This window comes from Mobula hypostoma, chromosome 13 (genome assembly GCF_963921235.1).
Source record: "Mobula hypostoma chromosome 13, sMobHyp1.1, whole genome shotgun sequence".
Lineage (NCBI taxonomy): Eukaryota > Metazoa > Chordata > Chondrichthyes > Myliobatiformes > Myliobatidae > Mobula > Mobula hypostoma.
Window position 1 is genome coordinate 44625600 of NC_086109.1, and position 27242 is coordinate 44652841.

The 27242-nt window shown below is 41.5% G+C and overlaps 1 protein-coding gene across 3 annotated transcripts in view; it reads right to left on the minus strand.

The window, feature by feature from the left end:
- LOC134355559 (tetraspanin-18-like) overlaps positions 1-27242 on the minus strand; it is a 167894-nt gene that overhangs the window by 7900 nt on the left and 132752 nt on the right. For all 3 annotated transcript variants that reach the window (XM_063065594.1, XM_063065596.1, XM_063065595.1), the window contains 6 exons: positions 22918-23018; positions 22362-22556; positions 19019-19093; positions 18830-18928; positions 17705-17884; positions 6893-6976 (listed from right to left, as the gene is read on the minus strand). In XM_063065594.1, the coding sequence (XP_062921664.1) occupies positions 6893-6976; positions 17705-17884; positions 18830-18928; positions 19019-19093; positions 22362-22556; positions 22918-23018 (734 nt within the window). The remainder of the gene's footprint in view (positions 1-6892; positions 6977-17704; positions 17885-18829; positions 18929-19018; positions 19094-22361; positions 22557-22917; positions 23019-27242) is intronic.

Here is a 27242-nt window from a genome sequence, read left to right on the forward strand (position 1 = left end):
CACATAAAAATATTTAGATAAGAAGGGAGATAATTTGATCCACTGCAGTTGTGTAGGGTCTTTGAAAGAATCACTCATTTTGCATTTGCTCCAGGTGCTTACAGACCTGTGTTCATGTACTTCCCATTACCTTATTAAACCAGATACTACAAACAGTTTCACTTCCTTTCCTGTAGATCAAAAAATGTGAAATGGGGAAAAAAATTCACTTCCCCTGATAGTCAAGAGAAGAATGTAGAGTCATAGAACACTACAGCACAGAAACAGACTCTTTGACGTATCTAGTCCGTGCTGAACCATAGTACATCTCGTCCCATCAATGTGCAACCGCACCATAACCTTTCAAACACCCTCTCATCCATTTACCTTTCCAAATTTCTTTTAAATGTTGTAATTGACCCTGCATCCACTGCTTGAACAGGCAGCTCGTTCCACACTCCCACAACCCACAGAATGAAGGATTTCCCTCACATGTTCCCCTCAAACTTTTCACCTTTCACCCTAAGCCCATGACCTCTGGTTGGAGTCTCACCCAACATCAGTGGAAAAAGCCTGCTTGCATTTATCCCTTCTACACCCCTCATAATTTTCTATTCCTCTCTCAAATCTCCCTTCAATCGTCTATATTCTAGGAAATAAAGTCCTAACCTGTTCGACCTTTCCCTATAACTCAGGTCCTCAAGTCTCGGCAACATCCTTGTAAATTTTCTCTTCTCTCTTTCCATCTTATTGACATCTTTCCTGTAGCTAGGTGACCAAAACTGTACATAATATTCAAAATTAGGCCCACCAACATCTTGCACAGCTTCAACATAACATCCCATCTCCTGTACTCAATACTTTGATTTAGGAAGGCCAATATGCCAAAAGCTTTCTTTATGATCCTATCTACCTGTGACCCACTTTCAGGAAATTATAGATCTGCGTTGCCAGATCGCTCTGATATACCATACTCCTCAGTGCCTTCTCACTCATCATGCAAGGCCTGTCCTGGTTTGTCCTCCCAAAGTGCAACACCTCACACTTGACTCCATTAAATCCCATCGGCCATTTTTCCAGCTGGTCCAGATCCCGCTGCAGGGTGTGATAGTCTTCCTCACTGTTCACTACACCCCCAGTCTTGAAGTCATCTGCAAATCTGCTCATCCAGTTCACATGTTTTTAAATGCATTGTTTTTTATTTGGAGCTACCGTGCAGGGTGGGCTCTTTCAGCCCTTCAAACTGCACTGCCCCAGTAACGCCCGATCCAACCCGAGCCTAATCACGAGACAATTTACAATGACCGATTAACCTACCAACTGGTAGGCATGTCTTTGGACTCTGGAGGAAACTGGAGCACTTGGAGGAACACCACACATTCCACAGAGACTCCTCACAGATGATGTCAGGATTGAAGTCTGACCTCCAACACCCAGCGCTGTAATAGCGTCACACTCGCCGATACACTGCTGTGGCGCCCATCCAGATCGTTGGTATAGATGACAAACAACAACGGACCCAGCTCTGATCCCTGCGGCACTCCACTCGTCACCGCCCTCCAGTCAGAGAGGCAACCGTCTACTACCCCTCTCTGGCTCCTTCAGCAAAGCCGATGTCCAATCCAATTTACTACCTCATCCTGAACGTCAAGCGACTGAGCCTGCTTGACCCACCCCCTCACGCAGAACTGTATCAAAGTCCAAGTAGACAATATCCACTGCCTTGTCTTCTTCAGTTTTCCTGGTAACCTTCTCAAAATTCTCTATAAGATTGGTTAGACATGACTTACCACGCACAAAGCAATGCTAACGATTCTTAGTAAGTCCCTGTTTATCCAAATACCTATATATCCAGTTTCTTAGAATACCTTTCAATAACTTTCCCTATACTGATATCAGGCTCAGCAGCCTATAATTTGTTGGCTTATTCTTAAACAGCACAACAACATTGGCTATTCTCAAATCCTCTGGCACTTCACCTGTTGCTAAGGATGTTTAAAGTATCTCTGCCAGGACCCCTGTAATTTCTGTTCTAGCCTCCCACAGGGTCCAAGAAAATACCTTGTTAGGCCCTGGGGATTTATCTACCCTAATTTGCCTCGACTCCTCTGTGATCTGTATAGGGTCCACGACCTCACTGCTGAATTGCTTCACATCTATAGACACTGTCTGTCTCCCAAGTAAATGCAGATGTAAAAAATCCATTTACGATCTCGCCTATACCCTTCAACTACACACATACATAATCACTCTGACCTTCCAGAGGGCCAATCTTGTCTCTTGCTATCCTTTTGCTCCTAAAGTATCTTTAGAAGCCCTTAGGATTTTCCTTCACCTCATCTGCCAGAGCAACATCATATCTTCCTTTAGCTCTCCTGACTTCCTTCTTAGTGTTCCCTTGCTTTTCTTATGCAAAGAACATAGAACAGTACAGCACAGGAACAGGCCCTTGGCCCACAATTTTGTGCCAAACCAGCTAAAAAGTAAATCAAAAACTCACAATAACTAATCCATCTTAACTACACAATGTCCATATTCCTCCGTCTTCCTCATCTTCATGTACCTATCTAACCACCTCTTAAAAGCCTCTAATATATTTTCCTCTACCACCATACCAGGCAGCACATTCCAGGCATAAATCACTCTCTGAGTAAAAAGCTTGTCCCTCATATCCCCTTTGAACCTGTACCCTCTCATCCTCATTGTATGCCCTCTGGTATTAGACGTTTCTAACCTGGGAAGAAAGATACTCCTTGTCTACTCTATCTGTGCCTCTCATAATCTTATAAACCTCCATCAGATCTCCCCTCAGACTCCACCACTCCAAAGAAAACCCAAGTTTCACCAGCCTCTCATAATGGCACATGCCCTCTAAATCAGCCAGCATCCTGGTAAACCTATTCTACACAATCTCCAAAGCCTCAACATCCTTCCCACAATGAGCCAACCAGAATTGTAGGCAATCCTCCAGATGTGGCCTAACCAGAGTTTTATAAAGTTGCCATGTGACCTCCTGACGTTTGAACTCAATGCCTCCTGCCTCCTCAAGCACCTCATTTGTTCCTGCTTGCCTATACTTGCTCGGCACCACCTAGTTTTCTTAACCATGGCCTCAAGGTCTCTCAAAAACCAAGGTTACCTAAACTTGTTATCCTTGCCCTTTATTGTGACAGGAAAATACAAACTGTGTACTCTCAAAATTTTACTTTTAAAGGCCTCCCATTTACCAAGTATAACTTAGACAGAAAACAAACTACCCTAATCCAGCCTTACCAGATCATTGCTAATACCATCAGGATTGGCTTTTCTCCAATTTAGAATCTCAACCCAAGGAACAGACCTATCCTTTTCCATAAAAGTTGCTGGTGAACGCAGCAGGCCAGGCAGCATCTCTAGGAAGAGGTACAGTTGACGTTTCAGGCCGAGACCCTTCGTCAGGACTAACTGAAGGAAGAGTGAGTAAGGGATTTGAAAGCTGGAGGGGGAGGGGGAGATGCAAAATGATAGGAGAAGACAGGAGGGGGAGGGATAGAGCCGAGAGCTGGACAGGTGATAGGCAAAAGGGGATACGAGAGGATCGAGGGGGAGGTGGGGCCTAGCGGAAGTTAGAGAAGTCGATGTTCATGCCATCAGGTCGGAGGCTACCCAGACAGAATATAAGGTGTTGTTCCTCCAACCTGAGTGTGGCTTCATCTTTACAGTAGAGGAGGCCGTGGATAATTCCTCCAACCTGAGTGTGGCTTCATCTTCCCCCTCGTACCCCATCTGTTACTTATTTTTATACACACATTCTTTCTCTCACTCTCCTTTTTCTCCCTCTGTCCCTCTGAATATACCCCTTGCCCATCCTCTGGGTCCCCCCGCCTCCTTGTCTTTCTTCCCAGACCATCTGTCCCATGATCCTCTCGTATCCCTTTTGCCTATCACCTGTCCAGCTCTTGGCTCCATCCCTCCCCCTCCTGTCTTCTCCTATCATTTTGGATCTCCCCCTCCCCCTCCAACTTTCAAATCCCTTACTCACTCTTCCTTCAGTTAGTCCTGACGAAGGGTCTCGGCCTGAAACGTCGACTGCACCTCTTCCTAGAGATGCTGCCTGGCCTGCTGCATTCACCAGCAACTTTTATGTGTGTTGCTTGAATTTCCAGCATCTGCAGAATTCTTGTTGTTTATCCTTTTCCATAATTACTTTGAAACTATTGGCATTATGATCACTAAATGGAAAGTGCTCCCCTTCACAAACTTCTGTCACCTGTCCAGTCTCATTCCCTAATACGAGATCTAATATCACTCTCTCTAGTTGGGACTTCTCTGTACAGATTAAGGAAAGTCTCCTGAACACATTTGACAAACTCTTTCCCATCTAGTCCTTTTACAGTATGGGAGTCACAGTTAATGTATGGAAAGTTAAAATCACTTACAGCCACAACTTTATGTTTCTTGAAAGAGTTTACAATCTCTCCACAAATTTGCTCCTCTAAATCCCGTGGACTGTTGGGTGGTCTATAATATAATCCCACCAATGTCATCATACCTTTCTTATTCCTCAATTCCATTGATAAATCCTCACTCGATGAGCTCTCCAGACTGTCCTGTCTGAGCACTGCCATTACATTTTCCCCGACTAGTAATGCCACCCCTGCCCTTTAACCTCTCCCATTCTATCATGTTTAAAACAATAGAACCCCAGAACACTGAGCTGCCAGTCCTGCCCTTTCTGCAACCGTGTCTCACTAATGACTACATTGTCAGAATTCCACAATTGTCCATGCCCTAAGCCCATCCACCTTTCCTACAATACTCCTTGCATTGAGATGTACGTAGCTCAGAATATTAGTCCCACCATGATCAACCTGTTGATTCCTAACTTTGTACGTAGGCTTAACAACATCTTTCTGCACAACTACTCCATTATCTGTTCTGCCACCATGGTTCCCATTCCACTCCACCCCCCCCATAACTCTAGTTTAATCCCCTGCCTGTGCAGCACCAGCAAACCTTCCCCTAGGATACTAACCTGCTCCAATTCAGGTGCAAATCATCCCTTCAGTTCAGATCCCACTGTCCCTGGTAGAGAACCTAATGATCCATATTTGAAGCCTTCCTTCCTGCACCAACTCCTTAGCTATGCGTTAAGTGGTATAATCTTCATATTTCTGGGCTCACTAGCACATGGCATGGATCAGAACCCTAGAGGTTATGTCCTTTAACTTAGCACCTAACTAACTCCCTGAACTCACTCTGCAGGACCTCGTCACCCATCCTACCCATGTCATTGGTACCAACATGGACCTTGACCTCTGTTTGCTCACCCTGCTACTTAAGAATGCTGTGGACACATTCCAAAATGTCCCTGACCCTGTCAGCTGGGAGGCAATGACCCATCCAAGAATCTTATTTTCATCTTCTGATGTCTTGATTTTTTTCCCCATTAACTAAAACTATTGTTTGAAACATAGAACTTTTCCCACAGTTTGTTTCCCAGAGAGAACTTGAGGATACTGGATGTTTTACATGAGGATACTGGGTGTGTTGCATGAGAAGGTAAAGTGGAAGAAAATGGGAAAGAGTGTTGCTAGCACAACATCTCAACTGAAGTGGACTTCCTCAGATAGAAATTACATCATTTGAGATATTTCTCATCTTAATCTTTTCATTTTATTTTCATGTTACCAAAATGATAGCTCATCTGTTGAGCACAGCATTGCCTTTTATTTCAGATTTCCAAAAACTTCCCTTTCCTGCTTTGCAAGGTCAATGTTGTTTGGTTGTTTTTCCCTACACTCTTATTCACATCCTATCTATCTACAGTTAACAAGTATTCACCACCCTCTCTAAGGTGATGACAACACCATTTGTTTCACCCAGATTCCCTTGATTTCCAGCCAACCAAAGAAATTCCCTCTGTTCTCTCCACCTTATCATCAGGGCAAAGAAGCTATAAGAATATTGTCGGCAGCCTAAACTCACGTTTCCTTGGTTTTCAAGTTCTGATGAAAGGTCACAGCATGAAACTTTAAGTCAAAAAGCACATAAAAATACACCAAGTCTATGCCATTCAGCCCATCAAATCTGCCTCACTATGGTTGATCCTTGCTGACCTCAGCTTCTCTTCAATGCTGTTTCCCATAACTCTATTTCTCTCTGCCTACTGCTAACTAACTTTTACATTTTCAACCTTTTTAGGCTTCCATTATTTATCTCTGTATTTTTGTCGTTCTTCTCCTTAAAAGATTGACTACCAATAGGGATTTTTCAATATAGGACAGATAAGTTTCATTGTAATTCCCTTAAGACAGTGGAAGTTATTGCATGGTCTACCACCCAGATTTAGCAAATGCTCAAGACCAAGTATTCATGCACAGTTATTCATGGCCACCTTTCTAGTCAATGCTTTCAGCTGCCAGCTTGGTAAATTAATCTTTCCCCCATCCTCTCCTGAAGTCACAAACATTTTTCATGATCGCACCCTCTGGTATATCTACAGTGTCAAAACAAAGCACAACATTCGACAGGACCATGTTCAAACCAAAGTGGTAGTAAATTATTTAGACCAGAAATTACATTCCTGATCTTTCTTTCTTCTTTCAAGATTGAATTTTCCTTACTTTACTTGACAAAACAACCAGAGGTGGTCTTTTAGTTCAAAAATTACTTGTTATCTTCCAGTTAGGCAGTACTATATTTATCTTGTTACTCTTCACCTGCCTGTTCATGTATACGTACTTATTCTCTTATTGTGAAGAAATGTACAGCACATACGTAGAGAGCAAGAGGGAAACTCATTTTATAAAATGAGGGCAACAACTGGAAGGCAATCCCACAGCCCTTTATAAATCTTAATGAGTCTATCATGCTCAGTTTCACTAACCTGTTTACCTTTTCAATACCTTTACATATTTGAAAGTGACCTTACCTCAATTAAGAGCACTATTATACTGAAAGCGCCAACTAAATGGACGTAGTTCCGAAAATTCTCTGCAATCATTGAGAAACATCCCTGAAAAAAAAGTAAGGTTAATAAGTGCGTCACATACAAAGAATCAATTATTGAATAAGTATCTTGTGCAGGGGACTGTCCAGGGGCACACAGGACATGGACACTCTCAGTCACGACCACTGCTGCCACAGAGGCAGTGGCCAGCAAAGAACTGTGAAGATGTACGTCTTCATACTTTGTCATACTTCTCACATATCACTTCTACCTCACTCTGGCCTTGTAAGGTTCAAATGCTCCATATTTGCCTTTCTTCGGATATTATTGTTTGTTATTTCATTTTAGATAGCCAGGAGATACCACAACCTAGGGGCTTGAGTTAATTGGTAATGAAGACAATGACTGAGACACAGATACAGCAGCTCAGGTCCTGGCACATCACAGAGAGCATGCGATGGGTTTCAGGGGAAAATCTGTATGCAGTTAATCGTCAGACATGTTTGGATTAAGAAAGGTGGAGGGAAATGTAGCCCCTCCAGAGAGAGAGGGGCACACCAGCTCTGTTGCTGATGGCTCAAACAATTATGATGAAATGACCACTGGGCAAAGGCTACTGTGATGTGCTTTGTGAGGTTAGCCGTGACTAGAATCAACTCCCGAGCAAGGATGTGAAACCTGCTGCAGTTTGCCTATTGCTAAAATAGATTAACAACAGATGCGGCCTCATGGCTCTCCACTCAGCCTTAAGATCACTTGGACAATAGTGATACTTACATCAGACTGCTGGTTACAGTTTAGCATTCAACACCATTGTGGTAAACCGTATATATATGTTGTAACTGGGTTAACTGTCTGGACGCGCCTCTCTGTTGACTGCCCCTGTGGCTCCTCCCACTGACCCCTGAATAAAGGTGATTTCACCCTGCTCCTCCCCCTCAATCCAGGGGCAGACACTCAGCATGCTGGAAGTCATATTTTACTGCGAATAAAAGCCTTTCAGTATTTACCCTACTTCAGTCTTTTGGAGTAATTGAAGGTGCATCAACAATCATACCCTCAGTTCTAATCAACACGCTCCTCTGGACCTCTCTCTGCAAATGGATCCTTAACTTCCTCACCAGGAGACCACAGTCTGTGTGGATCAGAAATAACATCTCATTCAGGCTGACAATCAACACTAATGCATCTCAAGGGTGTGTGCCTAGCCCACTGCTCTACTCTCTCTACACCCTCAGTTGTGTGACTGGGCACAGGTTAAACACCATCTACGGTACAAATTTGCCACTAACACAATTACCGTTGGCAGAATTTCAGATGGTGATGAGGAGGCGTACAGGAGCAAGATAGATCAGCTGGTTGAGTGGTGTCGCAGCAACAACCTGGCACTAAACATCAGTAAGACCAAAGAATTAATTGTGGGCTTCTGGAAGGAAAAGTTGAGGGAAAACACATCAAGGGATCAGAGTGGAAAGGCTGAGGAGTTTCAGGTTAATGGGTATCAACATCTCTGAGGATCTATCCTGGGCTCAATTGATGCAATTACAAAAAACACATGGCAGTGGCTATATTTCATTTGGAGTTGGAGGAGATTTGGTATGTCACCAAGGACTCTCACACATTTCTACAGAAATACCATGGAGAGGATTCCAACTGGATGCATCACCATCTGGTATGCAGGGACCACTGCACAGGATTGGAAAAGCTGTAAACTCAGCCAGCTCCATCATGGGCACCAGCCTTCTCAGCATCCAGGATACCTTCAAAAGGCGATGCCTCAAAAAGGAGACACCTATCATGAAAGATCCCATCACCCAGAACATGCCCTCCTCTCATTGCTACCATCAAGGGGGAGATACAGGAGCCCAAAGACAGACAGACAGACACACACACACACACACACACACACACACACACACACACACACACACACACGGTTTTAGGAACATCTCCTTCCCCTCCACCACTGGGCAATGAATCTATGAACTCTTCCTCAGTATTTTATCTCTCTTTTCGCACCACATATTTATCTTTTATATATACTGTACTTCTTATAATTTATAGTTTTATTGCTATGTATTGCAATGAACTGCTGCCGCAAAACAACAAATTTCACAACATATACTGGTGATATTATATCGAATTCTGATTCTTTTCATGGTGCGCGTTGTCGGATCTGCTTAAAACCATGCCCGTGTAGGACTGTCAGCCAAGACACCCAGTGGGCCAATCCAGTACCACAATGTTTTAGCCTGGTTGAGGGAGTCCGTTAAGTCCTTACAACCAATCAAAAATTCAAATACTACCCCTTTCTCTAGCCAATCAGACCGAAGGATATTTGGAAAAAGAAGCCCAAAGGACTTTAAGGCAGAAAGAAAAGAGATGGTGGCAATGAGAAGTGAGGGATAACTGGGTACTACAGGAAGTGATGGAGCAGTGGAGGGTCAAGGAGAGTTTGTAAAGAGTGAAGGAACACTCTTCCACCTGGAGTGAGAGAACACTGAGGGACAACAAGAAATTGAGAACAGGACAGTCATCAAAGGAGCACTGAGGGACCAGCAGAGACCCTGAGGAGCAAGGCACCTTTAAAAACTGAGAAGCTCAGAGGCAATGAGAATCAGACAAATAACTAACCTTCAGAGAAAGGGCAAAGACAGATAAAGAAACAAAAATGAACAATGAATATATAATGATTCAAGAGGCTTGAATGGAAATGACCTGGCAGGAACTTGGGCTCCCCACACTGATTCTTTCCTGGACACAGAGACTTCCAGCCAGCCACAGCACAGACACTCTCCAATTATAAGTGGCTGGCTGAACTCAGAACTTCATGTCCCAAGGCACATTAATCTGAGGAATGTAAATCACTTGAAATCTCCGGGAATTTGCAATTTCCTGAAAAAATTCTGTATAGAGGAGGAAATCAGGCAAGTTATCACAAAAGTTAACCTTTACAGTGTAAGCAGTGGCAAGAAGTTCTATACTGGAGAACAATTCAATCTTTCAGTTGTTTACCATAAATTTAATCATCCAATTCTATCAACAAGGAGTTAGGTTTCAATTAATTTTCATGATGCTAAGTTCTGTCCCGACCGTGGACAAAGGCTGTCTTCCATGCAGATGTTATTGAGCGACACAATTCATGTACAGTATTTAGCATGGGAGAAAGCTTTTATTAAATCCGTTTCAATTCTAATTTACCATTTCCATTTTTCTAAAGCCAATATACAATCAGCAAATAAAATATACTGGGACAAGGTAGTAGTCTGAAGGCTTTTTTCCTTCCAAACACCTTGCCCTGAAAGTAAAATCCCTCGATTTTAGGGATCTAGGGGTGCTGAAATGTGAAATGTAACTCCAGCACTTTCTAATATCAATGAACAATGCGTGTTCTGTAATAGGAAGTGAAAACGTTTAAATTGGCATTAGATTTGACAGCCCCATTGCAGAATCAAAGCTGTCAAAGAGACTGAATGATTACAAATGTCTTCACCAGAAATTCAAAATCATCTTGCATTAAATATCAAAAATATATAAAACCATGTTTTTTTCAAAATTTGGAGTATTAAAAGGCATTTAATCAAACTCGAAATAATAATTTCATTTAAATTAAATCACATAAAGGGTAAGCTACCTTCTACTCTCCAACTGGTCCGTGGCCGTTCCTTCCCATTGAAGTGAATGGGTCTGCTTTACTTGTATCAGATTATCCTGGCAAAGGTTCAGCGAATGGCAGGTCTGACAAAACTGAAGAGGTTTCGGCTTTCCTGCTGGTTTTCATAAGAAATTCACCAGCACAGAATGAATACCCAAAAGCCAGCACTTACCTGAAGCAGAACATTGGACCTTAGACTATGCCTGCAAATACAAGCTTCACCCATTTAAGTGCTTATGTGAGGGTCCAGGCAAGATCTGGGCCGCTGTTCTGTTAAAGACAGTAGATCAAATATTAATTGGCAAGGGGAAAGTTGCAGAGTCAAATGAATCACCTTGAAAATGAGTCACAACAGTGCCTGTAGGACAATAGGTGAAAAGTGAAAACCATGACAACTGCAAACGCTGGAAATCTCCGAGTAAAATCAGGTGGCACAGTGAAAGTCAGCAGGGCAAGCAACAACAGCAAAAGTGTCACAGATCCGAAATGTTGACTATTAATCTGTCCACAGATGCTAAGATTTCCCAACCTTTCGTTTTTGTTTCAAAAAACTTTGCACGTTCAGACAAACAGATCGCGGCCATAAAAGAGTCAGAAACAGCCACAAGGGGATAGAGCTTAATTAATATCACATACATGTCATATTTTCACAGATGGAGATTTTGTGAAAGACTGCTTATGAATAGCACACAGGATGCTCTGCTGTGCCCCAAGCTTCAGACGTATGACTGATCAGCACCACATGTCGGGTCTAAGAAGTGCCATTTTCTCCACGCTGCAATGACACGCCAGCAAGCTTCATGTGTTCCTCCTTGGCGCAGACAAAACTTCTAATTTCTCAGTTACAGCCCAGTTGACTGTCTTTAGTGTGACAAGAGAGTTTAAAAGTTTGAGGTTTAGGAGGCAGCAATGAGAATAAAGCTATTTTCAGGCAGGCAATGGGCACAGACTTGTTCATCAATTGCTGGGGTGAAACCTGGTCTTTGGGTTTGGATTGGGAAATGCCAGGTTGATATTTTGACAAACGGCCCACCATCAATGAAGGGCAAGTGAAGTGCGGTGAATGTACAGCTCAGTTCCTCCAGCATTACTGTAACAGTCCACCAGAAAACTCAATCTGGCAAACCCTGGGTGAGGGCAGCTGGTAGATGTCAATACCTTCCCAGTCAATGTCATATCCTAAAGAAAGACACAAACATTTATGGAATGGATTGATGGCAGAAACTGATAGGCAGGTGAAACAGGTAAAATGTTGAAGTCACTACTGTCAGCAATCAGAAGATTTTTTGATGATAGAAGAAATGTCTGTGACCATCCAGGAACTTATGAACTGGCCTTGTGTTTTGATGTTCATTCACTTATCAACCTTCCCTTCTAACTTAACAATCTGAATGTTTGGCTTCGGGGAAAGGGACAACTTACATCTGACCTCATCAGTCAAATCGCATCTTTCCAGCTAAACTGAAACATTTCTATACCAAATTCTACTGAGGTGATTTCCCACACTTTTTCCATCTGCAAACAGCTATTTCTAATCATGAGCTGAAGCTTTATCCTGATGCTGTGGACAAATTTTAGTGTTCATTTCAGCTGCAAGTCCCAGACAGACACAAAAATACAGAAAGGCTTGTTTTCTGATTTTCAACTGACCCAGAGTAATTGAATCAAATATTTAACTTTAATTTATTGACCTGAAAAACTTTGACTCACTTCATTGTGAACATCATAAAATCTATTTTTTTATGGCTCTCTGCACTGAAAAGTTTCCAATCCTGGTTTTGTTCTCTTTCCTGGCAGCCATTCTTTTGCTCACATACACTTTCACCCCAGAATATTTGCAAATTAAGACAGCATAATTGAATTATTACTTCAAGATAATGTTGGTAATGTGTCTGGTAATGCGAAAAATGCCCAACTCTCCCAAAGTATTCTCCCAGAAACATTAGAATACTTGGACCCACTACAATTAGCCAACAGGCCATGACAGCAGACACAGTCTCACTGGCTCTCCATTCAGCTTCAGAGCACCTGGACAACACCAATACACACACCTACTATATCTCAACATACAACTCCATCATCCCCTTAGCACTAATTCAAAAGCTTCAAAATCTGGGTCTCCGTACCTCCCTCTGCAACTAGATTCTTGAATTTCTCAATGGGAGACCATAGTCAGTGTGGATCAATAATAATGTCTCCTCCTTACTGACAATGAACACAGGCGCACCTCAAGGATAATGCTTGGCCTACTGCTTTTCTCTCTCTATTCTTATGTCTGTGAGGCTGAGCGCAGCTCAAACGCCATCTATAAATTTGCCGGTGACGCCACTGTCGGCAGAATCTCAGATGACAACCAGGATGCATATGAGAGCGAGAGAGATTGGCTGGTTGGGTGTCATTGCAACAATAGTCTTGCACTCCATGTCAGAAAGATCAAGGAATTGATTGTGGAATTCAGGAACAGAAAGTCTGAAGAACTCCCAGCAATCCTCTTTAAGAGTCAGCCTTGGAAAGTGTGAGCAGCATCAACATTTCAGAGAATCCACTCCGGCCCAACACATTGATGCAATCCTGAAGAAGGCACGCGAGCAGCTAGACTTTGCTAGGAGTGTGAGGAGATTTGGTTTGTCACCAAAGACTCTTGCAACCTTCTACAGATGTACAGAGAGCTTGGTTGAATCAGAGCCTGGAAAGAGATTCCAATGCGCAAGATCAAAAGAGGGGGCAGTAGATTTCAGACTCAGTCAGTTTGATCGTAGGCGCAAGCCTTCGCACTGTCGTTATTCAAGAAATCAGTGGATCTGGGGATACGTTAGGAAAATGGAGCTGAGGTGAAACTGAACCATTAAAGGGCAGAGTGGGTTGCTCTGCAGATCTAGAGGAACCTGCTGATATTTTCCAGAATGATTCTCATGGCTCTCCGACTGCAACTATAATTCCACTCTCCAATGCTCACAGGAATCCAGGATGAGGGAGGAACTTTAACCCACCAAGCTCCAAGCATCTGCCTGGTGTAACCGCTAAACCATGGAAGGCACAGCAAGACCTGCTTAGGGTGAAGAATCCTGTGAGCTTCCTGGAAGCAGAACACTGGGCTAATCTATCCATTGTCTGCACTCTCAGGGAGAAACAGCTTTCCTATTTGACAAAGAGCTCTGGGCTGGGAGTCTCTGGAATGCTCCTGAACATTCAGGATAGAGTGCAATGTGGGAGAATCTATGTGCTTATGTGGCTCTCCCATGCCACCAGTCAGAACAAAGAGCTTCTGTAACCTGTCCACAATAATTAACTTCAACCTGCAAATTTAGCAGGTATGTGAACCAGTCTCTGGAATGAGATAAAACCATAAGACCATATGACATAGAAGCAGAATGAGGCCATTCAGCCCATTGAGTCTGCTCTGCCATTTCATCATGGCTGATCCATTCCCCTCTCAAGCTTATTTTCTTGCCTTATCCCCTGTAGCCTTACATGCCCTGACTAATTAAGAACCTATCAACCTTCGCTTTAAAAACACCCAATGACCTGACCTCCACAGCTACCAGTGGCAGTGAATTCTACAGATCCACTGCCCTTCGGCTAAAGAAATTCCTCCTCATCATTCTAAATGGATATCTCTCTATTCTGAGGCTGTGTCCTCTGGTCCTAGACTCCCCACCACTGGAAACATATCCTCCCCACATCCACTCTATCTAACATTCAATAGGTTTCAACGAGATCTCCCCTCATTCTTCTAAATTCCAACAAGTATAGGCCCAGAGTCATCAATTCCTGACATGGTATTCTACCTTCCACTTCTGTGTCCATTCTCCGAATCTGTTCTAAGTCATTCTGCATCCTCCCTGTTTCCTCAACACAACCAGCCCCTCCACCCATCTTCGTATCATCTGCAAACTTGGCACAGCCATCAATTCCCTCATTCAAATTGTTGACATACAATGCAAAAAGAAGTGGTCCCAACACCAATCCCTGTAGAGAGAACCTCAGGGTATCAGTGACCTTGGTCTCTGCAGGCAGAGAGGTCAAGGTCTGAATATATTGGAATACTTGCCCATAGAACCTGTCCCCACTGTTCTTAAAAAGTCTTAGCCACAGAATGCATTCCTCCTCAGGCAAGACAAGATGCAAATGCTGCTCCCAGCAAAGGGGTAGAATGTCTTAACCAAAATCTTTCTCCCCTGCCCTTCTAGATGCACTGAGAGCAAGATCTTAGCTCTTTCCTTCATTCCATTTTTGGTCATGTTGGAGGACCAGTAATATCACAACTAAAGCAGCTATAATATTGTTAATGAGGCTTATCCTCAAATATTCTAAGGATAATGCACCAACAATTTCTTGGTAGTTGTCATCAATAATTTCTTCTCTATTCAACTCCAAGCAAGTTCTAAATAATTGATAAAAACTTTAAATAGCAGAAGTGTAGGATCACAAACACAAGAAAATCTGCAGATGCTGGAAATCCAAGCAACACACACAGAATGCTGGACGAACTCAGCAGGCCAGGCAGCACCTATGGAAAAGAGTAAAGTCGACGTTTTGGGCTGAGACCAGAATCCTGATGAAAGGCCTTTTGAGACCTTCCAAACTTCAATTAGATCATAGCTGATCTTTATCTCATCTGCTTACATGTCTTTGCTTCGTAATGCTTGTAGATTGACATTTAACTCATTGTACTGCATCACGTTTCTCTATACAAAAACGCAAACACGAGGAATTCTGCAGATGCTGGAATTTCAAGCAACACACATAAAAGTTGCTGATGAACACAGCAGGCCAGGCAGCATCTCTAGGAAGAGGTACGGTTGACGTTTCAGGCCGAGATCCTTCGTCAGGACTAACTGAAAGAAGAGCTAGTAAGAGGTTTGAAAGTGGGAGGGGGAGGGGGAGATCCAAAATGATAGGAGAAGACAGGAGGGGGAGGGATGGAGCCAAGAGCTGGACAGTTGATTGGCAAAAAGGATATGAGAGGATCATGGGACAGGAGGCCCAGGGAGAAAGAAAAGGGGGAGGGGGGAAAAAGCCCAGAGGATGGACAAGGGGTATAGTCAGAGGGACAGAGGGAGAAAAAGGAGAGAGAGAGAAAAAGAATGTGTGTATATAAATAAATAATGGATGGGGTGCAAGGCGGAGGTGGGGCATTAGTGGAAGTTTGAGAAGTCAATGTTCATGCCATCAGGTTGGAGGCTACCCAGATGGAATATAAGGTGTTAGACAATAGACAATAGACAATTATCCCCATAACCTTTGATTCCACTTTCTTTAAGAGCTCTATCCATCTGTTTTTTGAAAACATCCAGAGACTTGGCCTCCACAGCCTTCTGGCTGGGGCAGAGCATTCCATATATCCACCACTCTCTGGGTGAAAAAATTTTTCCTCAACTCCGTTCTAAATGGCCTACCCTTAATTCTTAAACTGTGGCCTCTGGTTCTGGACTCACCCATCAGCGGGAACATGCTTTCTGCCTCCAGCGTGTCTAATCCCTTAATAATCTTATATGTTTCAATAAGATCCCCTCTCAGCCTTCTAAATTCCAGAGTATACAAGCCCAGTCGCTTCAATCTTTCGACATATGACAGTCCCGCCATCCCGGGAATTAACCTTGTGAACCTACGCTGCACTCCTTCAATAGCAAGAATGTCCTTCCTCAAATTTGGAGACCAAAACTGCGCACAGTACTCCAGGTGTGGTCTCACCAGGGCCCTGTACAGCTGCAGAAGGACCTCTTTGCTCTTATACTCAATTCCTCTTGTTATGAAGGCCAATATGCCATTAGCTTTTTTCACTGCCTGCTGTACTTGCATGCTTGCTTTCAGTGACTGATGTACTAGAACACCTAGATCTCGTTGTGCTTCCCTTTTCCCTAACTTGACTCCATTTAGATAATAATCTACCTTCCCGTTCTTACCACCAAAGTGGATAACCTCACATTTATCCACATTAAACTGCATCTGCCATGCATCTGCCCACTCACCCAGCCTGTCCAAGTCACCCTGCATTCTCATAACATCCTCCTCACATTTCACACTGCCACCCAGCTTTGTGCCATCTGAAAATTTGCTAATGTTACTTTTAATTCCCTCATCTAAATCATTAATATATATTGTAAACAGCTGTGGTCCCAGCACTGAACCCTGCGGTACCCCACTGGTCACCGCCTGCCATTCCGAAAGGGACCCGTTAATTGCTACTCTTTGTCTTCTGTCAGCCAGCCAATTTTCAATCCATGTCAGTACTCTGCCCCCAATACCATGTGCCCTAATTTTGCCCACTAATCTCCTATGTGGGACTATGTGTTGTTCCTCCAACCTGAGTGTGGCTTCATCTTTACAGTAGAGGAGGCCGTGGATAGACATATCAGAATGGGAATGGGACGTGGAATTAAAATGTGTGGGCACTGGGAGATCCTGCTTTCTCTGGCAGACAGAGCGTAGGTGTTCAGCGAAACGATCTCCCAGCCTGCGTCGGGTCTTGCCAATGTATAGAAGGCCACATCGGGAGCGCCGGACACAGTATATCACCCCAGCGGACTCACAGGTGAAGTGTCGCCTCACCTGGAAGGACTGTCTGGGGCCCTGAATGGTGGTGAGGGAGGAAGTTTAAGGGCATGTGTAGCATTTGTTCCGCTTACAAGGATAAGTGCCAGGAGGGAGATCGGTGGGGAGAGATGGGGGGGACAAGTGGACAAGGAAGCCTCCGGGTCCAACATATAATTCTCCGTAACTTCCACCACCTCCAACGGGATCCCACCACTAAGCACATTTTTCCCTCCCCCCTCTCTCTGCTTTCTGCAGGGATCGCTCCCTACGCATCCTCTGGGTTTTCCCCCCCTCCCCCCTTTCCTTCCCCCTGGGCCTCCTGTCCCATGATCCTCTCATATCCCTTTTGCCAATCAACTGTCCAGCTCTTGGCTCCATCCCTCCCCCTCCTGTCTTCTCCTATCATTTTGGATCTCCTCCTCCCCCTCCCACTTTCAAATCTCTTACTAACTCTTCCTTCAGTTAGTCCTGATGAAGGGTCTCAGCCCGAAACGTTGACTGTACCTCTTCCTAGAGATGCTGCCTGGCCTGCTGCGTTCACCAGCAACTTTTATGTGTGTTGCTTCTCTATACAAAAACTGCTTCAGGTAGATAACAGTTACCTTGTTGTTTATGTAGCCAGCATCTCCCTGTACGCATTTGCTCCTGTCTAGGATGTGCTCTACCGGTGAAGTGTTATTCCTTTTACAGCATGCTTCAGGCAGCAGTCTGTTTGGGAAAAGCTGGTAAAAAGTGGAATTCTGTCCAAAGTCACGAGGTCCATTTACACCACAGCAGGAAAACTGAAATGACAAGTCATAAATGTTATGCCTTTTACAGGAATTTGCCTTAACAAAATAGAAAATGAAAAGGTTTGAAGGTCCAACAAGAAAGTCAGATTAGATTGAATGAATAGTGAACACTTTTGATAGGCTCAGAGGGTCAGGCAGTGTATCACAGCAGATTCGCAAACAGTTACTGACACAGCACTCTCAAATGTGCAGTTCAGTACAGTGGGTGGGAAGGTTGAATGTATGGGAAGCACAAGCTACAGTAAATTAATAATAATAACAAATATAATAGAAAAGGTTTTGATGCACAAACATCATAAAATACCCACTGCCTATAGTGTGTGAACCCCATGGCTATCAGAAATGGTGAGTCAATAGGTCAAGAGTGAGTAAAGTGGTCTTGTCCAAGAATGTTGCCCATGTATCACAACCAACCACACTGCTCCACTGCATGTCGCGTCAGAAGAGTAGAGTAGATGTCTCCTGGTCTGAAAAACTATCCTTTGACCCCCCCCCACCCCCTCCCACCAAAAGTTTCATTGTTGTTGTCAAATGAAGATGGAATCAACTCATGTGTGATGCATTACGTGGTCAAATAGCGGGCTGGTGGTGAAGTGGCGTCAGCACAGAACTTCAAAGCCAGTGTTCCAAGTTGGAATCCAGCAAGCTTCTTGCACGCTTTCCATCTGTGCTGGGTTGAGCACTGGGCAAGCAACTCGGCCACATGAAAAACAGTCAAACGCTACAAAAATGGCAAAAATGCAATCCGAGGTGCGAAAAGGAACACCAACAGCAACAACATGGTCAGCACCCACAATTAAGATGCATTACATGCTCAAACTGGCTGTTGAGACTCACTTAGTTGAGCGACAAGTTGGCAGCTGACACCTGTTGTGTCAGCTCCCAAACTTACATTAGTTCGGGAGAGAAATATTTCTTTCCTTAAAATAAACTTACATCCACCATGATTACATTCCAAGTCTTTGAAAAGACATCAGTAGAATTGTCACCTTTATATTTCATCTGCAATTCCTTTAAGAAGTAATCCTTTCGGATCTGAAAGTAAACAGCAGTATGGAAGTTAGGATACCATAATTGCAAAGAAATAGCTGAAAATTAAGATTTATTTCTGGTGATTGTACCTACCTGCTTTCGGAAGACCAACGCAAGGACGGCAGCTATCAGCTCCAGGATGAAAATGATCAAAATAAGCAGCAAAAACTGCAAATGACAGGAGAGAACTAATAATTCTTGTAATCATGGTGTGAGGAAGAGCAAAGTCATAAAGCTGCGTCATTGCAAATACATGCTGATATTTATGAGTTTATGTACATTTTATTCATATCCCTATTTTAACCTCTATCTTTTTTATATATACAGAAAAAGAGCAATCCATATTTAAGAAATGTAAAATAGAGCATATCAAGCCATTTCAGACTCGTTTCAGGGTGTTTCTCAGGCTTTCAATAATTGAAGGTGCCAGCCTGTGTAATTCTGAAACTAGCCAACTTGTCTCATTTACAAAGTTTCAATTGCAAAGATACCAGTTTTTGCAGGTTTAAGCCAAAAATAGACATTATTGATGTAACATACATATTACATTTTGTTCAAAATGATGGTTTAGAGAAATTAAGATATTCTGATTAAAAATAATCCACATGGTACATAACACATAGTTCTGCACAAGAAATGAAAGATGAAATAGAGATCTGGAATCACCAGCAGGGTCTGTTCACAACCTAGAACATATGTTCTGAAAAATACTCTCCAAGTTTCTGCTTTCTCCATTAACTCCTGAAAAACGACTCAGATTTGGTCTTTTATAGGTCATTTTATAATAATTTTAGACTTGGATGAAGAAGTGAAGGCCAGTGTAAAGGATAGTGAATTTAAAACAAAGTGAAAGACAAAGAATTTACCCAAGGCAAAAACTACATTTTCCAAAAGCCCCCTTCTGGAAAGCATTATGGGGTTGTTAAAACAAACCTTCGTGCCATCTTAAAAGTTTCCTGCCCCAGACAGTTAATCTAATCAATCATTCTGATTAGCCCCTCCCCTCTTTCACCCCAATCAGTACACTGCACTGTAAATACTTTAAACCACTTTTAAAGTGATATTTATACTGTAAATATATTTATGCATATTTTATTCCATATCCATATTTTAACCTCTAACTCTTTATCCAATTTTTTAATAACTGTTGAACATTTTTCCTTCTTGTTGTTTGTCACATAAACGCACCACAGCAAATTCCCATATGTGTGTATGGCAAATAAAATTGAATAAAGTACATCTTTATATTCACTTTTATGGTTATAGTAGTCACTAGCAAAGCCTGCATTTATTGCTAATCCATCTTCTTTAACCACTACACTCCATATAGTGAATGCCACCCCAGCTCCCACACAGTGATGTTGAGTAGGGAGTTCAAAAGTTTAGATCTAGCAATAATGAGAGAACACTAATGCATTTCCAAGCCAGGATAATGTATGACTTGTAGGAACCCCTACAGATGGCTCTTCTCTCATGTTCCGGCTGCCCTATCTTTCAATTTAACATATATCACAAAGTTTAAGAAGTGGAAATGGTGATCACCAATGCTGAAACTTCATTTCAAAATTTCCTGATTGTTAGAGCAAGGGAAGATGGAAGAGAAAGATGAAGAAATAATTCCACATTTTCTGACAGTGAGACAGAATAAATTGCAGCGGACTTTCATTCCAATAATAGTGATGTAGAAAAGAACACGGAATTGTAATATCAGAAATTTTTAAAGGCTATGTCACTAAAAGTCAAAACTTTCCACCTTATATGGAGCTAGCTTACAAAATACTTAAAGATGTTTTAGCCTAGGAAATTTGTAAAAAAGAATTTGGTAAAAGTAATCTAAAGGTTATAGTAATGTTCAGAAAATTTTGTTATTATTTACAGAAAACAAAATAAACAGTCCTGCCTTTGTATAGCACCAATCAGAATCCCAGCAGGCTTAATGCACTTTACAGTCAATTGACTGTTAATGAAGTGTTTTACATGTTGTATTATAGGAAAAAGGAAACACAATAGATCCAATACTGGAAAATCCCACAATTAACAAGATAATGAATGAATTAGTTCATGCATTAATGTTAACTAGGACACATTGGACAGGACTCCATTGCTCTTTAAAGAGAATCTTCTACCAAAAAGTTGATATCTTATCTGAAAAGAACACATTATTAACAATGCACTGCTCCCTTCAATTTCAGTCTGAACTTTCAATTGATTTTATCTGTTGATAATTCCAGAGTGGGATTGGAGTTTACAATTTTAATGACTTCTGGGCAATCGTGTCCAAGTATACTGAATCTGATTCTCTGGAAATGTGTCAAGAATACTAAAGGATGAGCCAATATTTAGAATTTCTTGGGTCTGTGCCAATATTTTACAGGACCCACTGGAAGTAAGTCACTCAGTGCTTATAAATACCTTTATAGGTTGTCACAATTGGATTGGCTGCACTGCCCAAAGACATTTCAATCGTAACTGAAGAGCAAGGAAGTTAACAAGCTAAAATTAATTTGATAAAGTCATATAGCATAGAAACAGGCCCCTTGGTCCACCAGCCCATCAGTCACTCATTTTTACACTTGTAAGTTTTCACAAATAAAACAAAGTGAAGCATTTTATGTTTAATGAAACCCATAACACATTTTATTGAACTCCAAAGCGCATCAAAACCCTTTACGTAATAATGTCATCACGTCAGAGCAGCCTCTGAAAGTGAAACCCCAACTCAGTGTTGGTTGTTGTGAATTATGTACATTTCTCCCAATTGCATTACCCTACACACCTATTTTACCCTAACCATAACCCTAATCTACGGACTAATGGAAATTACAGTGGCCAATCAACCTATCAACCTGCACATCTTTAGGGCACTGGAGCACCTGAAAGAAATCCATATGGTCTCAGGGAGAACGTGCAAACTCTACATAGACAGCACCGAAGGGTGGGATTGAACCCAGGTCCCTGACACTGTGGGATGTACAATCTGCAACACTGTGTTGCCCAAAACACTAGCACTGCTAATGGTAACCATGAAATAGTTGGCTTATAAAATGAATCTAGTTTACTAATTTCCTCTGAAAAAGATGAACCGTTGTGGTTTATAAGTGACTACAAGATCAAAACATTGTGGATGAATCTTAATTTCATTCTGAAATGGCAAAACAGCCTATTCTGTAGCACCCAGTTTTTTTGTGCCTTCTTACAAGCCATTCAGTAATGGACAACAGATTCTGGCTCAGCCCATTCTACACCAATTCAATTTTTTTTAAGTGTTGAGGGAATTTATAAGGTGTACCTGTTTTTACATTCGTACACAGGCTCCTTTATTAAGTAGGGTATTGGGATGTTACTTGAGTGAAATACAAGTTGTAATATTCGCATTCATTCATATACCTCTGAACAATCAAAAATAATGTAAAGGATTTAAGATTGGCATACGTACAGTCATAAGCAGTTGCTTGCTCTCTCGGATGGCTCCCCAACAACCTAAGAACCCTAGAAAGAAGAGAATTACTCCGACTGACAGAATGATGTAAGCCCCAGTATATATTAATGGGTTTGTAGCCACAATATTCTTGAAGCCATTGGGATTGGTTGTAACCCAGATGCCAACTCCCAGCAGACAAATACCTCCTGCCTGTAACAGACCAGAAAGAACAAAGTTATTACAGTGAGCTCTAGGCTCCTGCATTAAAATTCACTGAGAATCCTATAATTATCTTCACAACCTCTGGATATAATTTCATAAATGTTTCAAAGGTAAAGTATTTTTATCTTGCAATACAATTAAGCTATAATCTAGTCTTTATTAAAATTACTCAGTATGGATTTGATTAAAATTATTGAGTAACATTGGCTGTTTCCATGGACACAGGGTTTAGCATGATATCTTGTATTTACCAATCTCATGAATATTCTGAGAGTTTTCTACCAAGGTCCCCTCTCTGAGCAGATAGCCATTCTCAACTCTTCATAAATGTCTCCAGTCAGTTACTTACAAAAATTAAACTATTGGACAGAAACATGAGGTACTTGAGACAGGTCCGAGATTTTTCCATTTGGACTCCAGTAGTTTTGTTGGTTTTAAACAGTGTTTGGTCTGCAAAAGCAAGCAAAAGGGCATCACAGTTTACAGTGTGCAACCATTTTATTACAATTTAGTTTGGATTACAAGAAGCCTTCTAACAGGCAGATTTGCAGAACAGTAAATGGTTAAACAGCACAGGAAAAGCCAGTACATTACTCCATGAATTTCACTGCAGTCAGGAACACAATTTGAAATGGGGCTGAGAATTGTTGCTCTAGTTCGAACTGGTAGCATAGAAAATATCCCAAAGGAATAATCAGTTAATTTAAAGCCTGTTATCAATGCTTCTTATTTCCTTCCTTTCTGAAGTACTTCCTAAAACAACCTGAAGCTAGAAGATGGCATCCTTCAATCTGCTTTCTAGTCCTGAAATATAATAGATTAAATGTTGTTATATTTATTTCTGAATTTACTGTGTTGTTCTGATTGGAACCTGATGAAGTTGTTATCATTGGAACAGAGCATTATTCCACCTATTGACTACCAGTTGAACAAGTAACACAAATTGACCAGTTCACACTCTTTTAATCAAACAAAGTGAACAGATGATTTATTTGTTACTAGGATGGTTATGGGGAATACTTCAAAATGCAAATCAAATGGCACAGTGTGAACAATATTCAGACTCTTTCATAATGTTGTTGGAGTAAGATTTTTAATCACCAATTGATTTTAGCCTGTGAATTATCATTAGTGAACTTATCTCAGCCAGAACTGGGCAAAAAAAGTATTAGTCAAAAGGCAAGGATACAGAAAAGATCAACTGTACAGTTTTGCTTGGACACACAAACAGCAACCTACAAATTTTCCCCTTGGATAGCTTCTCCCTCTTTCCTCTCCAATTTTCTTAGACTGATTGGTTTTATTGTTCTTTTTTTTTAAAGCCAATTTCCTGTCATCAAGTAAACATGAACAGCTTGACAACAGCATGAAGCCCGGTCATAAAAATGTGTCTACCTCCCTCCCTAATGAAGTACTCAATGAAAACAGCTTCACATTGTCTTCACTGAATAACTTGTACAGCTGTGAACTCCATTCCTAACTCATTGTGTTAATTTACACTCAAAATCTAATTGATCCAACCTATTGCTTCCATGCTATAGTACTTGTCTAGCTTGTCTATGGAGAGCTGGTCCCTCCACAAACCAAATTTTATAGCTGATTTCCTGTCCACAGAGCAAATTCATGTTTTATTAGAATAACTGCAGTCCAACATTATACAGCTGGTGGACTGTAGTACATCGAGAAGACAATGGCTTCATTTACCAGGTTTTCCCTCCTGATAGCATGCACAGTGTTTCTACCAGCTGCATATCTTTCAACTGCGGTTCTTCTCATAAAAGATGAATTTCCTGAGCACACAGGAAGATCAGGCATAAGATCTGCTGTGTGATAAGGTCAGTTCTCCATAGACAGCATAGACATTATTAGCTTCTCGAAAGTGATGGGTTGGATTCATTTTGGTAGGATTTTGTTTTATTTGTGAATTAATAATAATAATTGGAAATAAATTCATAATCACTCACATCTACACTAGCATCAACTATATAGAAGGCTATTGGCTGAAAAGTAAAACATGATTTTCTCTGTTGATTTGAAGCATTACTCAATTTTCGCTAAAAGGTTTATTTTCTCCACTAATGATGAAACATTTGATCGATCTGTAAAAGAGGCAAGCCTACTTAAGTAATTCTTGAGAGGTGTTAATGTTAGTGTTGTCACTCTTATCTAGTTTATGCAAATCCCAACTGAAAATGTCATGACAAGTCATAAGAGAAGCTAATTCTAATTATACCCTTTTTATAGTTAAACCCAGAGCAAAAACTGTCTTCTAGAAAGATGAAATTTGAATTTTACAAATAAATTTTGAAGGTTTTGGAAAAGTACTCTGATGAAAGATATTGCACATATGCAGGAAACTTATTAATAAACAAAAATAAAATAGATCTTTTATAAGAAACATAATAAATTAAATGGGAGGTCATTTGGCTATTGTTAAAGCTTCTGATTAGACTTGTATTGAAATCATCAAAGTTGTGCTCGCGGAACATTCAAACCACTTTTCCATCTCATGCAAAAATGATATTGAGATATAAACTTGAAAGTTAATTTTACATTTAGATTCCAATTGTACTTCAAATGATGTTCTAGTTTAAGTAATTCATTGACAAATGGTTTTGGTTTGCCGAGCTGGCAGTGGATCATCTTACAGGACTGCTCAAGCTCAAGTTTATTGTCATAAGCATACATCGACAGGGCATAAATACCAGGAAAATTGTTTTTATTTTGCAGCAGCAGCATAGTATATAACAACCATAACAAACAGAAATTAACATAAACTTAACATGAATAATACATAACTTGCACTGATATCATTATGTTTATTTTGCTGTGTATGTTGAGAGATATAAAAATATATTCTGAGGTAGCCTTAAGTTTATCTGGTTGGTTCAAGAACCTGATAGCAGCTGTTGTTGATCTGTGAAGTGTGGATCTTCAGGCTCCTGTACCTCCTCCCTGATGCCAGCATCAAGAAGACGTGATGATTGCTGTCATCTTCCTGAAATGTTGCCTCTTGTAGATGACCTTGATGGAGGGGCTGGCTGCACCTGTGATGGAACTAGCAGAGTCCTCTACTTTCTGCAGCCTCTTCCACTCCTATGCATTGGAATTCCAATTCCAGGTGAAGATGCAACCAGTCAGGATGGTCTCCACTGTGCAGATGTGCAAGTCCGTCAGAGTCATTGCTGACATGCCAAATCTCCTTAACCTTCTAAAAAAGTAGAGGTACTGGAGTACCTTCTTCACAGTTGCATCTAGTGCTAGGCCCCAGGATAGGCCCTTTTGAAACATTAACACCTAGAATCCCAAAGCTGCTCACCCTTTCAATGCAGATCTTTCAATCAGGACTGGTGAGTTTTTGCCTGACTTGGCCTGCCTGAAGTCCACAATCGTTTCCTTAGGGGATTAGGGGATGTACTGACAAGACCTTTGCTACATTGCATAGATGGGGAATACACTGCAACTTCCTTCTTATGTGAGGCTCTAATGATCTTTGGTTCTGATGGATAACCAGGTCTTCCTGGTGGCTAAACTGTAGCTAGGACATGTTGCAGGCAAAAAAATGCAAGCAGTGAAAGTAAAACGGATGGGTATATTGTATGCAGCACTTATTTTGACTACTAGAAAATGGCTACCAGGAGATAAAAGACTTGTGAAGTGAGTCACAAAATATCTGGACTCCGTGGGACTGAGAAGTGTCAGTGACACTACACAACCTGGCTGAATTCAGGCAGGCAGGGGGACGTGAAAACAGGAACTAGGGCTCATTCCACTTCCTTACTGTTGACTTACTGTAGATGCATTGAGCAATAAACTTTGGCAGTGAAATCCAAAGTGTTTTGACTGTGTAAACTCTCACAAGGCGAGGGACTAGGAGAACTCCTTGGATGATCTTTACAACCGTTATACTTCTCTCTTCTACATTGTTTCGAACAGTTGTCTTCTGTGTGTTTTCTTTTAAAGGTGGAATGAGAATTTGCTTAACCATCCCCTTCCTGTACCTCTCTTATATATAGCTGCAAAGTTGGCTGCAAACCCCCCTGAAAGGTTCCAGAAATTCCACAAGATCAACTTCAAAACTGTAAAAACCTTACTATATACTTATAAATCACTTGTCTAAATAAAGTAATACTGTTTAGGAAGTAATCAAGCTTCATATGTAATATCATCTGATCATTTTTTTTCCACAATTCTATGGGGATTACAGCTATTCACAAAGGCCCAGTGAGCGATTCATTGGTATTAACCATCTTTGTCATTTCCAATCTGTATAATATTGTTGAGAATCAACATTGCTTCACTATTCCACACTGGCTGTTTGAAGGTAAAACAGATTCCGTTTTAGGTCAAAACCCTGTAGCAGTGATTCCTGACCTCCTATATGCTTCCAAGGCTGGGACTAGCTACAACTGGCAACTCAAGCCACTGGAAAAATAGCAACAACATTGTCTCTATCCTGTAGATTGGAGTGGCACGGTAGCATAGTGGTTAGCACAACTAATGAGGCCAGAACTGGTGGTTTACACTAGTGGAAACCATTGAACATTGTGTTACATTCAGTTGAGCAAAGGGGGTAAACTAGTTTGATGTAATATTACCTCTAGTAAAATGTCACAGAAAGGGAAGTCATTCAGGCCCATCAATCACTTCTCCCCATTGCTGCCATCAATCAAT